The 13,884-nt window shown below is 42.9% G+C and overlaps 1 protein-coding gene across 1 annotated transcript in view; it reads left to right on the top strand.

The window, feature by feature from the left end:
• The window catches only part of cacna1g (calcium channel, voltage-dependent, T type, alpha 1G subunit), a 181,539-nt gene that overhangs the window by 50,762 nt on the left and 116,893 nt on the right, over nt 1-13,884 (top strand). The window contains exons 4-8 of the mRNA XM_046068495.1: nt 3,141-3,300; nt 6,210-6,504; nt 7,096-7,188; nt 7,314-8,223; nt 8,922-9,322. Of these exons, the coding sequence (XP_045924451.1) occupies nt 3,141-3,300; nt 6,210-6,504; nt 7,096-7,188; nt 7,314-8,223; nt 8,922-9,322 (1,859 nt within the window). The remainder of the gene's footprint in view (nt 1-3,140; nt 3,301-6,209; nt 6,505-7,095; nt 7,189-7,313; nt 8,224-8,921; nt 9,323-13,884) is intronic.

Raw genomic sequence — 13,884 nt, 5'->3', positions numbered from 1 at the left:
CACTATCTGTAGGAGATCCCACAGACTGTTTTATAGGCTGCTTTTATGTTTGCTGTGGTGATGTGGAGAAACTCTTGTAGGCCATAGCGAAATCATCCTACAGCGACTGATCAAAAGCCTTAGGCTATTGTAAGCATATGTCACAGCCGTTAAAATAAATGTGTATAATTTTTCTTATGTGAGGCTGAATATTATGTGCAGTTTGGTAGGGATATTGAAATACTAAATTTTAATATGAACGTAGGCTATTTATTAGGTTATCTGGTATCAGATAACTAAAAGATATCCTGGGTATGTTGAACTCGCTTCGTGGTACAGGGCCCTGCTTTCTGTTGGCGGGAAGGTGGTGGGCATCGGTGGGAGCTGCGACTCTGAGTGGGAGAGCCGTCTTTTCATACTTAGATGTACAGAGCCCCTGGTTACTGTATGCAGACAACAGCTGTGTTTCCATCAACGTTTTTTTATGCGCATTTTGAAGTATCGCATTAGAAAAGGTTGATGGAAACGGCAAAAATCCTAAATTTCCCCAAAAAGTTTTTACGCTCGCTTGAGGTGGTTTTTGCCTTTGTCGAAAAACAGTTAATGTGCTAAATGGGAGATTGAAACACTTTTGCCGAAAAGTTCTGACCTAGCGAACGTGTAATTCACGTCCGATTAGCTGTTTCGCCGTCTTGCCAGATATTATATAACATATAATATATATAACACATTCCTGAGGACCTCTCTCCATTTTTCTCACATCAATCGCCATCAGTTCCATGCAACTGGTTTTGTTTCTGGTTTAGAACCCGTAGGCTACATCTTGTTTATTACAGCCATGTGTAACGTCAAATACTGACGTAACTACACTTGCCTTTCCTGGTTTATTCACTCCAAACCAGCTGATGGAAACGCACTTATTTTGCATTTAAGTCCGCTTAAAATTTGCATGACAATTAGATGGAAACATGGCTAATAAGAGAAGAGGGAAGGGAAAGGGATTGGGGAGGGAGGGATGTGAAGACTGAGTCAAGGGGATGTGAACAGCTAACATTCTGATGTTCAGCACGTTATATTTAACAAGTTCACCACCTTAGCATGCTAATATTTGCTATTCAGCAGCACTAGTACAGCTGAGGCTGATGGGATGGGAAATTTGTGTAGGTGTTTATTCATAAACCAAAGTACTGGACAGATTGAAAGGTTAGATCTTATGATGGCGCTAGATGAAAATTTAGAACATCATCAAAGTTGTTAGAATTCATCCTCTGGGGACCTGGAATATCTGGAGCAGATTTTGCAGCAATCCATCAAATAGCTGTCAAGATATTTCTCTCTAAAAAACAAATTTCAACCTGCTGGTGGCGCTAGAGGAAAAGTCAGGGGATCATCACAGTCACTAGGAATTATCCTCTGGGGACCATGAATGTCATGAATCTCAAGGGAATCAATAGTTGAGATATCGCCATCCCCTACCATCCACTATTTTTGAAAGCTTTGTTCACACAAGTTGTATTATCCATTGCATTGGGTGACAGCAGAATCCATCAACAGCACACTGAAAAAAGGGCTGTAAATGCTGTCATTTTAAAAAATGAGATATTTTCTGTAAGAATGTACTAGTTATTCGGACAGGATGGCCACCTTGTATTTTTCAGGTCTGGCTCAAAAGCCTCTCCATCTCTGACTTTCTCTTCTCACTGCTTTGCTCTCTCCTTCATCTCGATGTCCTTCCCGATGTCTCATCTGTTCCTTGATGGCTGTCAGCCCAGCAGACGAGTTGTGGCGGTGCTCCGACAGGGATTGTCCCGGCCTCTCCAATTATCCAGAAAACCCCTGATCAAAAAGAAAAAGATCCTCGTTATTGACACCTGACTCACCGGGTTCACTGCTGGGAGGCTAGCCTGCAGGGACAAAGAGAGAGAGACAGACCAAGAGAGAGGGGAGAGAGCAGTAGCAGCATAGATAGATAGATAGATGATAGATAGATAGATAGATAGATAGATGGATGGATGAAGAAAATCAGTGTGTGACAATAAGAGCAAAATCTGAGCTGCAACAGCAGAGGGACATGGCCAGATTTAGCAGAAGGAGTGTGTGGGCGGCAGGAAGTGTGTGTGTTGTCAGAAACTTGAGGGAACACTGTCCAGAGCTGACAGAATCAGGGATGTACTGGATGAAAGGCGAAAAAGCAGGTCTTTCACTGTGGCGTTAATTCCGAGCAAACTGTAGGTGTACTGCTGACACTCTCATAGACTACTTACAAATCTCTGTACTTCTGCTTGATTCAGCACGCTGTTAGTCGTCTAACTTTGCCTGCTTAATACTTGCACACTTCCACACCCACAACTGACACAATACAGGCTTCTAGTTATTTTTTGGATTTCAGTGCCTTGCTCATAAGCACTTTATGGAGATCATTACTGTTTTTGGTATGACTGCGCTCTGCTTCCTTATTTATTTGTAAGAACTGATATATGTCACAATATGTCATATATTAGTAAGAATCATTATATGCTCAGAAGCACACGCCACAAGAGCAGCCTCAACCTCTAACGGTTGCAGTTTCTGAATTGTAATTTCCAAAAAATGTTCCCAGTGGTAGAAAAATGACCTGACAAATGAATACACTGACTCACTTGTTGTTTGTCAAGAGCCAGACCCCAGCAGCACTGCTCTTCATCTGTTACAATGAATGACCCTGCTTTGACAGCCGTTTATTGGGCCGTTTAACTAATATAAAACACAGAGAGGCTAACTTCACTGGACTATGATGCATAGTAAGCTATTATTTCTACCGTTAATCATTATTATTTGATTTTCATTGAACTGTAAAAAGTGTCGTAGCATCCACTGGCAAGTGTATAATTTGACCAAATGAATAAAGACACTGATTTGTGCACTTGTCACTATAAGTGTGTTATGATAGGCCAGCAGTGTGAATGGCTGTAAATTGCACTTGGATTGGTACTCATGTCCACCAGTCTATTCAATAAAATACCCAGTACTCCTATCAGCTCTGAAAATGTGTTGCACTGCATAATGAAAAGCGGTTCGGTTGTCTAGCAGTAATATACACCTAATCCACACAAGTACATAGAAACAGCATGTGCATTGGCTTACTCTTGTGTGTTTGACCTTGTCCTTGTCTCTTCTCTCAGGTATGCGCATCCTGGTGACCCTGCTGCTGGACACCTTGCCCATGCTGGGTAACGTGCTGCTGCTCTGCTTCTTTGTCTTCTTCATATTCGGCATCGTGGGCGTCCAGCTGTGGGCCGGCCTGCTCAGAAACCGCTGCTTTGTGGAAGACAACTTCTCCTTGTGAGTTCCACTTTTACAACGTCAATATTGCATCTGTGTGTTTGTGCCAGTTCGAATGGAGTTTTGTATAATTAGATTTCAGTACTCACAAATGAAAGATACAGGTACCAGTAGGGCTGGGCAATAAAACAATAATGATAATTATCGCTATATAATTTTATAATAACAATATATCATATGTTCAGTATATCCTCAATAAATGTTTGGTTTAATTCTTTGAATCACAAATGAATTAGCACTTAATTTTTCTATTAAGATATGTATTTTGTTGAGGAAAAGGGACTGAAAAAAGATTTACTAATCGATTGTTTTAAAAATAGATTTTATTATGACTGTTTTGAAAGATTTGTGAAGTGATCCACTGTTGAAAATCAGCCTTTGACAAAATAATCCTTTGACATTTATCGTGACAATTATCGATATCGAATGGTATGAAATGTTTTCATCGTGATATTACAAAAGACACAGAACAAGCGCGGCTGTGCACAAAAAAAAAAAGAGTCTAAACTTATGCCCATAGTGCCTTTCAAGAAACCATATTGTTCAAATTCTTATTTGTTCCGAAGGTGCACAAGGTGACTGTATTTATTCATTCATTATCTTCCTAATAGAGCAGAGGTAGACAACACAGATGAGATTGCGAACAAGTGTACAGGAGACCAAGGTAAAACTATGGAGTAGACCTTGACCCCTGCACAATAAACTAGGTCATCCACTAAAGTCCATGAGGTTACCGATCATAGAGTCTCATCACAGTGATGAATGAGAGTGTGACAAGCCCAGGAATGATTAGAAAAAGCCCATGTGGCCTATGCTATATGGAACATGGGCCCCCATGCCTTATTCATGTTGCCTGTGTCATCCTGGCTTCATTACTCTCTATAGGATTTATGACATCGCACAGCTGTAATTTAAGTTCATGCATAATGGCTTTGGTAAGCTGACATATATTTTTGCCATCATCATCAGTTTTTAGACCTTCTTCTTATGAAAGGTGAATGGCATTTCTGGCTCTATGTCCAAAGTCATAAACATAATCTGTTTTTTTGCCTGCTTCAATTTCTCTTTATATCATGTCACTGAGACATATTTCAGTGCTTTAGCAAAGTAACAGATGTTAACCGTTAACTGGGTTGACAGTGATTATTTAATAGACGGATGGAGAATATGTGAGAGCACCCGGCAGGAACCACATCCAGTGTGTCATTTTGGGGTGTGATAAATCAAATGTGTTTTAATACTGAGCTCATCAGAGCAATAAGTGCTCTTGTAGATCATCCCAAAGTGTGAAACAGCTTTAATAAATGAATAAATAAATAAGTGAGTAGGAGGTGGTCCTGAAGTGTAAAAAGGCTGGTCTGGTTCCACAAAGTATATATGTGCAAATATTATACAATTATTCAAGCCTGACAGCTGAATGTGTGTCAACAGACAAAGCCAGATATCACAAAATCATCAGACATACAAACCAGATATTCCAGACAGAGGGGTACAGATCCACCAAGAGGTGGTGTAGCAGGCAGACATTGTGTGTTCATCTCACACAATGCACGCAGGGCTCTCCCCAGCCATTTGGCCCTCAGGTTTGTCAACGCAATTACAGCTGGCTTCAGGGATTTAATATCTCCTATCTATGTGAAGGAGTGTTAAACAGTGAAATCAGCTGCTGTAGGATTTGCATGGAATTAAAACCCGCAGACTTCAGGCCTTCAAAGTTGATCCAATTAAATTTTACCCAGTGTACGCCAAAATTCATAGGCAGATTCATCACTATGTACAAAAACATTCTGCCATTTTAACTGCCTCAACCTGGCAACACAAGGTGGGCACGGTTGAACAGTGATGGCTGAAGATTTTTCCCTCAAGACGGAAATGTCACTTTTTCTGGGGAAAACCTTGGTGAAGAGAAGATTATTTTTTTAAACCTGCAACAGGTGATTTCCCTTTTAATGGTTTTCTATCCCTCACACGGGCCACAAACATTCGGCAGGACCCCTCACACCCCTTATTCCCCAGACCTGTGGATAGGCTGCAGAAATCACCGCCACGTAGCCCTCCCCCGCACACACACATGCAAACACAAACATAACAATAACTTCTGTGTTTCATTGCTCCCCATATATATTTAATATTTAATATATTTTTTAAATCTGCTAATTGGAAATGTTCCAGAGGAGTTACGTTATGTTAATGCATGCAATGACAATTAAGATCTATGTATCTATATTTATTATTTTATACAAAATGTTTCCAAGGGCCTTTTTTTACATAATTTTATTGGTTAGGCATATCTTAAAGCAAGATTATGTAACTTCTGAAGGAAGAAATAACATAGGCTTGCTCTTACTAATGGAAATTTGAAGAATTCATTAGAAATAAAATGCCCCCTTGCTCATTTTAACACAATCAGTAGTTTTTCCACTACAGTGGGCTGTGCCGTCATAAATCTACTGAGCCCTGTGACAGGCGACACCATTCTCTTGTCCTGATTTAACGTTAAGTTGTCTTTAACTCCTACTTTGACCCAAAGAACAGATACTCAGCGGCATGACCCTGCCTTATATCTACATCGTATCTGCTTAGGATAAACTACAGTGGCTGGCCCCACTGGCAACTTTGTGTGAATGTCATGGTTTGCTTAGTTATCCACCATCACTGTATTTCTAGGTCCACCAGTCTTACCAATAGGCACTAATTAGCAACCCCACTGGTATGAGAAACCTTTCCTGAATTATTTCCCTCCCCTAACTCCCCTAGGGAATCTCAGACAGACCAAACCACTTCCATTTTTACTGTTGAAATTTAAATAGGTCAGATTTAAGCACATCTCTTAATAAATGTGTCTACTCTGAACTCCAGTGTAAATCAGTAGGCTAACCCCTGCAATATCCTCTTTTTCTTATCCAAAGCCCTCTCACCGTGGAGTTAGGGAAATACTACCACACTGAAAATGACGACGAGAACCCCTTCATCTGCTCTCAGCCCCGAGAGAACGGCATGAGGGACTGCAGCTCGGTGCCCAAGCTGTATGAGGAAGGAGGCCTGCAGTGCAATCTAGACATGTACTCTTACAACACCACTGACAACACCACCTGCGTCAACTGGAACCAGTATTACACCAACTGCTCCGCTGGTTTGGTCAACCCCTTCAAGGGAGCCATCAACTTTGACAACATCTGCTACGCCTGGATTGCCATCTTTCAGGTAAGACAGCTATTCACACTTGCAAATTATGGATGAACTATTGAAGTAAGACGCATGAATTTGCAATGAGGCACATACAGGATGGTTTGGCTGACGCGGAAGCTCGTAATACAAGATGGAGACGAAGAGGGGGCCTAATTGCCCCAGCGGCTGGTGTATCAGAGAAATAGGGCTTACAGGATTAGCAGGTCGCCACAGCCACACCACCAGACTGCTGCCTCATTTTTCCACACCATTTGTTTTCTATCTCCCCATCATCTGAAAAGCCCTTTGTTGGAGTGTTCATTCATCGCTGTCTAGCTGAGGGGGGTAATTTTGGAGGACGAAAGCCAGATTGGAGATGAGGTCTCCCATAAGTCTGGCCGCTGCTCAATTTTGCATGTGTGGGGTAAAACACACAAGAGAAATGTTGGGGATTAGTCTTCTGCTGAGTCTTGGTATTTGAATCACGCCGGACTGTAAAATATGGTTTCTTTTAATTCCTAATTTTAATTCTTCTCTCTGTTTGGTTCTTCTTTAAAAGTTCTCCGATCACTGTTTTTTTCCCCTTTGTCTCTCTATAATTTTCCTCTGCCTGTGTTAATTCTTCAGGTGATCACTCTGGAGGGCTGGGTGGACATCATGTACTTTGTGATGGATGCTCACTCCTTCTACAACTTCATCTACTTCATCCTACTCATCATTGTAAGTGCCACCAGCTGTGTGTGCGTGTGCTGATGACTGAACAAGTGGGTACGTTGGAGCACGGTTGTGTGAGCATCCATTGTGAGTTTGTAAATGACATGTCATCTACCCCTCCTTGTCGTTAGATTGGCTCATTCTTCATGATCAACCTGTGCCTGGTGGTCATCGCTACTCAGTTCTCAGAGACCAAGCAGAGGGAGAGTCAGCTGATGAAGGAGCAGCGAGTGCACTTCATGTCTAACGCCAGCACTCTGGCCTCCCTCTCCGAGCCGGGCTCCTGCTACGACGAGCTGCTCAAGTACCTGGTTCACATCATCCGCAAGGGAGCCAAACAAGTGGCTCACATCTGCAGGCTCCTGGCTCGCCGTGCCGGGCTCAACATCGCCGCCTCGCCCCCGGCCACGGATCCCCAACGCAGCCAGAGACGGAGGAGGAAGTCCTCCCGGCAGGGATCTGTGTCAGTTCATCACATGATGCACCATCATCACCATCACCACCACCACTACCATCTGCGGAATGGCAGTGTGAGGGGAGGGGGGAGCATCAGGTGTCTGGAGGGTAGGGATGTGGAAGCTGGTGCTCATAACAACAACAGAGGAGCCCTTGTAGCAACCGCCAGCAGTGGACACCTTGCTTTAGCCCCGCCCCCTTCAGTGACAGCAGCCACCTCTGATACAAACCTGGCCACTTTATCCAATCCTGCTGCAGGACCTGCAGATTCACCTTTAGTTTGCAGTGTATTCCACACAGAAACTCTTCACTGTACCCCCACGCCCACAAACCTGGGGCCGACCAGGGGCTCCTTCTCCCTAGCCCCGGCTCCCATGTCCCATAGGGTCATGAAGAGGAACTCTGTACCCTTTGCTGCTCCAGGTCCTAAAAACTACCCGACTCTGCAGGCTCGAGCCCTGGCAGAGTCCAGACGAGGGAGCGCTGCAGCCAGCACTCTGACCAACATCAGCTTCAACCTGAATATCCCACCCATGCCCATGGAGAGACGACCATCGAGTCTGGTGGACACACACACTCCCACAGGTAGATGAAACACAACACAACAAACTAATGGGGATGTGGTCACAGATACAATACAATCAAAAACTTGACTAGTGACTAGCAGCAGTCCTTTGAGTTAGCTGTGGTGGATAGAGTTTGCTGGTGTTTGAAAATAAGTGTCTCTCTTAGTCAGAATCAGTGTTTAATTTCCATGTTAGGGTTGAAGCAAATCAAGTGATACGCCACTGGAGGTGTTCGTTTTTGTGCAATCGCCTATTTGTCTTGATTAAGCCTCAAACTACAGCACTGTGCAGGTTGGGGTTTTTTTCTGTGAGAGGGGTGAAAAAGCACTAATTACAGTCAATAAATGTTAATCCTTCATGTGTAAGCTCGTAGCCAGCTTCGTCTGCCCCTGGCCAAGTTCGAAAAAGGGCATTGCGCTCAGCAAAAGTTAGGCCAGGTCAGTTCAAGTTGTACAGACTGTGGAAACGCTGGCAACCTGCCGGACAGGCCGCAGCACAGCCTGTAGAGACAAGGCATTACTCATATATCACACACTGCCCATCACCGTCAAACACACTCACTCTGTCACGCGCAATACTCCAAAAATAGTGTTTTTCACAGCAGAACTCTTTTATTGGATTTGACAATTTGTCTAAACTGCTTATCAACCATTTTACTGTAGTTCCTTTGTCTTTGTCTCAGTTTCTCCACCTTTAACTTTTCTCACTCGGCTTCAGCCCAGCTCTCCTGCCAGCTGTCGGCTTGTGACCTCAGCAGCACCAGCAGTGCCATGGACGCGGCCGCTTTGACGTTCGACCCCGAGAGTTGCCCCTACTGTGCCAAGGCTCTAGCCAACGAGGCGGAGGGTGGCACTGAGGGCAACGAGACCCCCGGAGATTCCGACAGCGAGGGCATATATGAGTTCACCCAGGACCTCCATCACAGGGACAGGAAAGACAGCCGGCAGCCCAAAAAGAAGCATTGCCGGCTGGGCAAAACGGCGGCCAAGGTCGTTCACTTCTGGAGGCTGGTGTGCGACACGTTCAGGAAGATCGTGGACAGCAAGTATTTTGGGCGAGGGATTATGATCGCCATTCTGATCAATACCCTGAGCATGGGCATCGAGTACCATGAGCAGGTTAGTGTGCGTCTGTGTCTCATTAAGAAAAGTGTGAGTGTGTGAAGCTGAATGCAGCTGTTGGATGGTGCTCCATTGAGGTAGTAACAAACCTGAATGCCTACGCAAAGTTCACAGTGGGAATATACAGACTTGCATAATGGGCAGTCAGATGGGACCTAATGAAAGACTGTTGGAAGGTATTAGTTTACCTTCTCTGTGCACGTGTGTGTCATTCTGTGTGATTGTGTAAGCTACACGGCTCCCACGAGCCCAACTGGAATTCCTGATGTCTCTCTCTGGTCTCATTTGTTTACACGAGCGTAATTACAGCCATGTGAGAGAGAAAACGGAAATGACAGAGTACGAGACAGAGGGCACAGAGACAGGGAGAGAGAGAGGAACTGGGGTGATTTAACGGGTGAGGAAGGCCCCACGACATCTGACAGAGATTTCCTCTCTTTCTTTTATTCTCCGTTTCTAGTCTTTTACTCCTGCGTCTTTGGCCCCATTTGCAGATATTAACATGCAGTCTGTGTCAGGACAGCGTAACTGTATTAGGAAGAAGGCATGTTAACGCAAGGTGTAAATGCAGACAGGCCACATTGCACTCGGAAAGCTATCTGATCGACCATCTGGAGGTCGTCATCGTCATTATGACATCGGCCAAGTGTGAATGCAAATGTAACTAAGCACCACCACTCCTTCAGATCTAAAACTGCCTGTCAAAGAGCCGCCGACAGGGGTGGAAATAAACTTTTTGGCTCACCTGCCAATGGGAAAATCCACTGGCCAAAATAATAACTTGCCTTTTTATGTCACGTAAACATTTTTTTTCTGTCCTTTTAATTGAGATAATAAGGTATTCTGTCAAATACAAACTTAAAGAAGACATTTAAATTGGAAGCAACACTCTTAAACATGCTTTATCATTCAACTTAAACCTCCTCATCAATTTTTTTTATCTGCTGCTTCAGCCTCATTTTTGCACCCCTTCCCCTATATTCATTAAATGCTGTTTACTTCCCTTCACTGTTCTTCATGCTGCCACCAGCTTTGACGGAGATGAATGTAGCAAAAAGCGGGTATAAATAACGGGGAAGATTTACGGGAGAAATATTTTAACTGGAGGATACCGAGAGAGAACAGTAAAATACGGGAGAAGCCCGGGAAAAACAGGAGGGTTGACAGATACACACATTACGGTGGTAGCTAGCTAGCCAAATGCTAAAAACACTCCAGGTACTCCAAGCACAACTTGACAGCTCCCGACTCCAATTCCCTAACACCCACCCCTTTACAAATCTACGCCAATCAAACAAAAGAAAACTGAAATGAACAACCAATGAACACATCGTGTGTTACATAATTTTAGATCTCTTGGTTCAGCAGGGACCAATTTAAGTGCGACACACAACAAAAAACAGCGCTGATCCGCTGTTAGCTACCATCAAAAAGCTATTATATGGCAATATTGTACCACATAAGTTTACTATACGTTTACCCGCATTTGGCGCTTGCCGTGTGTTAATTTCCAGCCCTGGCTGCAGATGAAGTACAGTGGTGGAACAGCATGACTTCCCTTAACCTAGGATACGTGTCTTTGTTGGCAAGTCTGCTAATGCTACCTAAATTGTATAATAAAAATAGACTACAACACGGGCAGAATAGTAAGAGAATACTTGTTTAATTAATACCAATGTATTTAGATATTCGTACACCAGATGTAATCCATTTAAGACGGCACTCACAAAGAATAGTACATCTGAGGTTAGAAAACATAGTACTTCAGGGACTGTGATGTCTTGATGTCTGGCAGAAACTAGGGGATACACCAGTCAAGCTTTTTCTCTAACGATACCAACTCTGATATCTAAACAAAGGTTATCTGCTAATCCAATTCCAGCACTTATTATCACACTTAATCCTTCAGTGTATCAGAAAGATTCCAAATCACCAAATATGGAGGTGCATGGTTTTCACTGGACAGGAATGGTATGAAAGTTTGTAGTCTAAAAACTAGAGCTGTCAGACAAATGAAGTATATTTGCCTGTGTCGCTGAGTAGGAGAATAACGTAGCATAAAATGGAAATACTCAAGGAAAGTACAAGTACCTCAAATTTGTACTTAAGTACAGTACATAAGTAAATGTACTTAGTTACATTCCACCACGGCAGCACTTGTTTAAGGTTACTGAGAGATCAAAGTCTTTTGAGGTGTGTATTGTGTTGTTGGCAGGTGTGGTTTTAATGATATTTTTGGGGGGTTAGAGCATGTTTTGCCTTTATTAAGTAGGACAGTGGATAGAGAGGAAGGAGGGAAAGAGACAGAGGGCGAAACGCATCAAAGAGCAGCAGGCTGGATTTTGAACCTGGGCCGCTGCAGTGAGGAGTCAGTCTTGTACACAGGTCACCTTCTCAACTAACTGAGTTAATCGCACCCCCCCCATTGTGTGATTTTGCATAAAGTTATGTAACACTAGTTAAGAAAGTGACACAAGTACTGTGTTTGTGTGTGTAGCAGGTGTGTAGAAGGAGACTGAAGCCTTGCCAGGTTTTATGGGTTTACTTTCGGTCCCTGACCCAGTGCCTATAAACAAATCCAGATGACAAACATCCTCAGCGAAAACACACACACAGGAGGTGTTACAGCTTTCCAGTCTCCACCTTAGTTGAATCCTTACTTTTCCTGACTCTTCTCCTTCTCTGTCGGCGCTTGCTCCTCTCTTTTTCTCTTTCCTTCTTTTCATTGCGATTCTGATCCTTCTTCTCCCCATCTCATTCCTCCCCACTCCTTTTTATTTCTCTCCTCTTAAGTCTATCCTCCTCTCTCTTTCAAGTGCTCTATCCCGGTTTGGGTAACATGGATCCCTGTAGTCTCCAGACAGGCTGCTGAAAACTTTACTGAGACGCTTCATTGATTGCAAGCCCATCGACATCCAATAGACACAAGGATTACTAAGCCTCTGTAACTCTGTCCACATGGAGGAGAGGCTGGTTTTCTATTTCCATACGTCCTCCAGCCAAGTTTCCTGCTGGAGTTTTGCACACAGTGTGTAAAACCTAGTGTAACTGCTGCTTTAGTAATAAGGTTAAGGTTTAAGTCTTACCTACTTCAGTGCTACACAAGTTTAAAACTGTCTTTCATTGGCATCCAGCTGATAAACTTATTATTAGCAACATTATTTAATGTTTTAAAGCATTTTTTTTCATCCTGTGGGCACATTTCAAACCGCGTTTCCAAAGCATGGTGGATGACGTTGATCACATGTTGGAGGTGGTTTGTCCAAAATTCAGTAATTCCGCTTGCACGCCTTATGGGATGGATGTTAGCGATTATATTTATGTTCTGACAATCACCGTAATGTGAGTTTTTACGGTTACAAATTATCTGTTGACCTGAATGGTATTTACAAGCTGGTCCGTGTCAAGTAACTACACCCCTTTCTATGTGTGCTTTTCTTTTGCCTTGTGTTGCTTACGAACCAAAACTGAATAATAAAATTGCGTACCACCTTCGTAATGGACATATGAAACAAGTTAGCCCTCAGCGGATGACTTAGTGGCTAATACAAAACGTCCTGCAGCTGCTTCACAGTGAAAGCGTTTCCAGCAATTCAGGAGGCTTAATCATTTCTGCTTACAAAGCCTCTTTTAAGTTGCCTAAAGTTTAAGTTAAAAATATTGATTGCAGATTTCCACAGGGGTCCCGTGCCAGGGCTGATTGTTAAAAGACAAAAACATCAGCCACATGTTAACACACACAATTCTTCATCCTTTACACCTTATTTATTGTGAGCACAAGAACCACACTGAGAGATTAAAGGCTCAGAAAACCTTTGCAGGTGTAGCTGATGTGGGCTCTTCTTAGGTTGACATTTCTGTTTTCTAAAAATCTAACACATTTTGAGAGGCCGGAGTTTTGAGTTCCATGCGCTCTAAGTTGTATTCTTCAAGATTTAAACCAAAAAAAAAAGCCTATGTGTAATTAATCTAGAATATAGTAAAATATATTTCAGTTTTGAATTAAATTACGGAAGAAACAATATTGATTTTTTTAGTTGCACGAAAAACTATAAGAAAAAAAAGATTGTTATTACTCAGACCAACTTACAGTGGGGGAAATAAGTATTTGACCCCTTGCTGATTTTGCAGGTTTGCCCACTTACAAAGAATGCAACGATCTATAATTTTAATCATATGTACATTCTAACAGTGAAAGACAGAATCCCAAAGAAAATTCCAGAAAATCACATCATATGAATTTATAAAAATTGATAACCATCTGATGAGGAAAAACAAGTATTTGACCCCCTACCAAACAGCGAGTATTCTGGCTCCTACAAGCCAGTTAGTCTTTCTTTAAGACACAGCCCCAATCCCAACCAATTATCTACATCAAATACACCTGCCTCACCTCGTTACCTGTATAAAAGACACCTGTCAACACCCAAACAACCAGCATCCAACATCACCACCATGGGCAAGACCAAAGAGCTTTCTACGGACATCAGGGACAAGATTGTTGATCTGCACAAGGCTGGGATGGGCTACAAGAGAATCGGAAAGCAACTTGGAGAGAA

Source organism: Micropterus dolomieu, linkage group LG14 (genome assembly GCF_021292245.1).
Source record: "Micropterus dolomieu isolate WLL.071019.BEF.003 ecotype Adirondacks linkage group LG14, ASM2129224v1, whole genome shotgun sequence".
Classification (NCBI taxonomy): domain Eukaryota; kingdom Metazoa; phylum Chordata; class Actinopteri; order Centrarchiformes; family Centrarchidae; genus Micropterus; species Micropterus dolomieu.
This window is presented reverse-complemented; position numbering and strand designations above follow the sequence as displayed.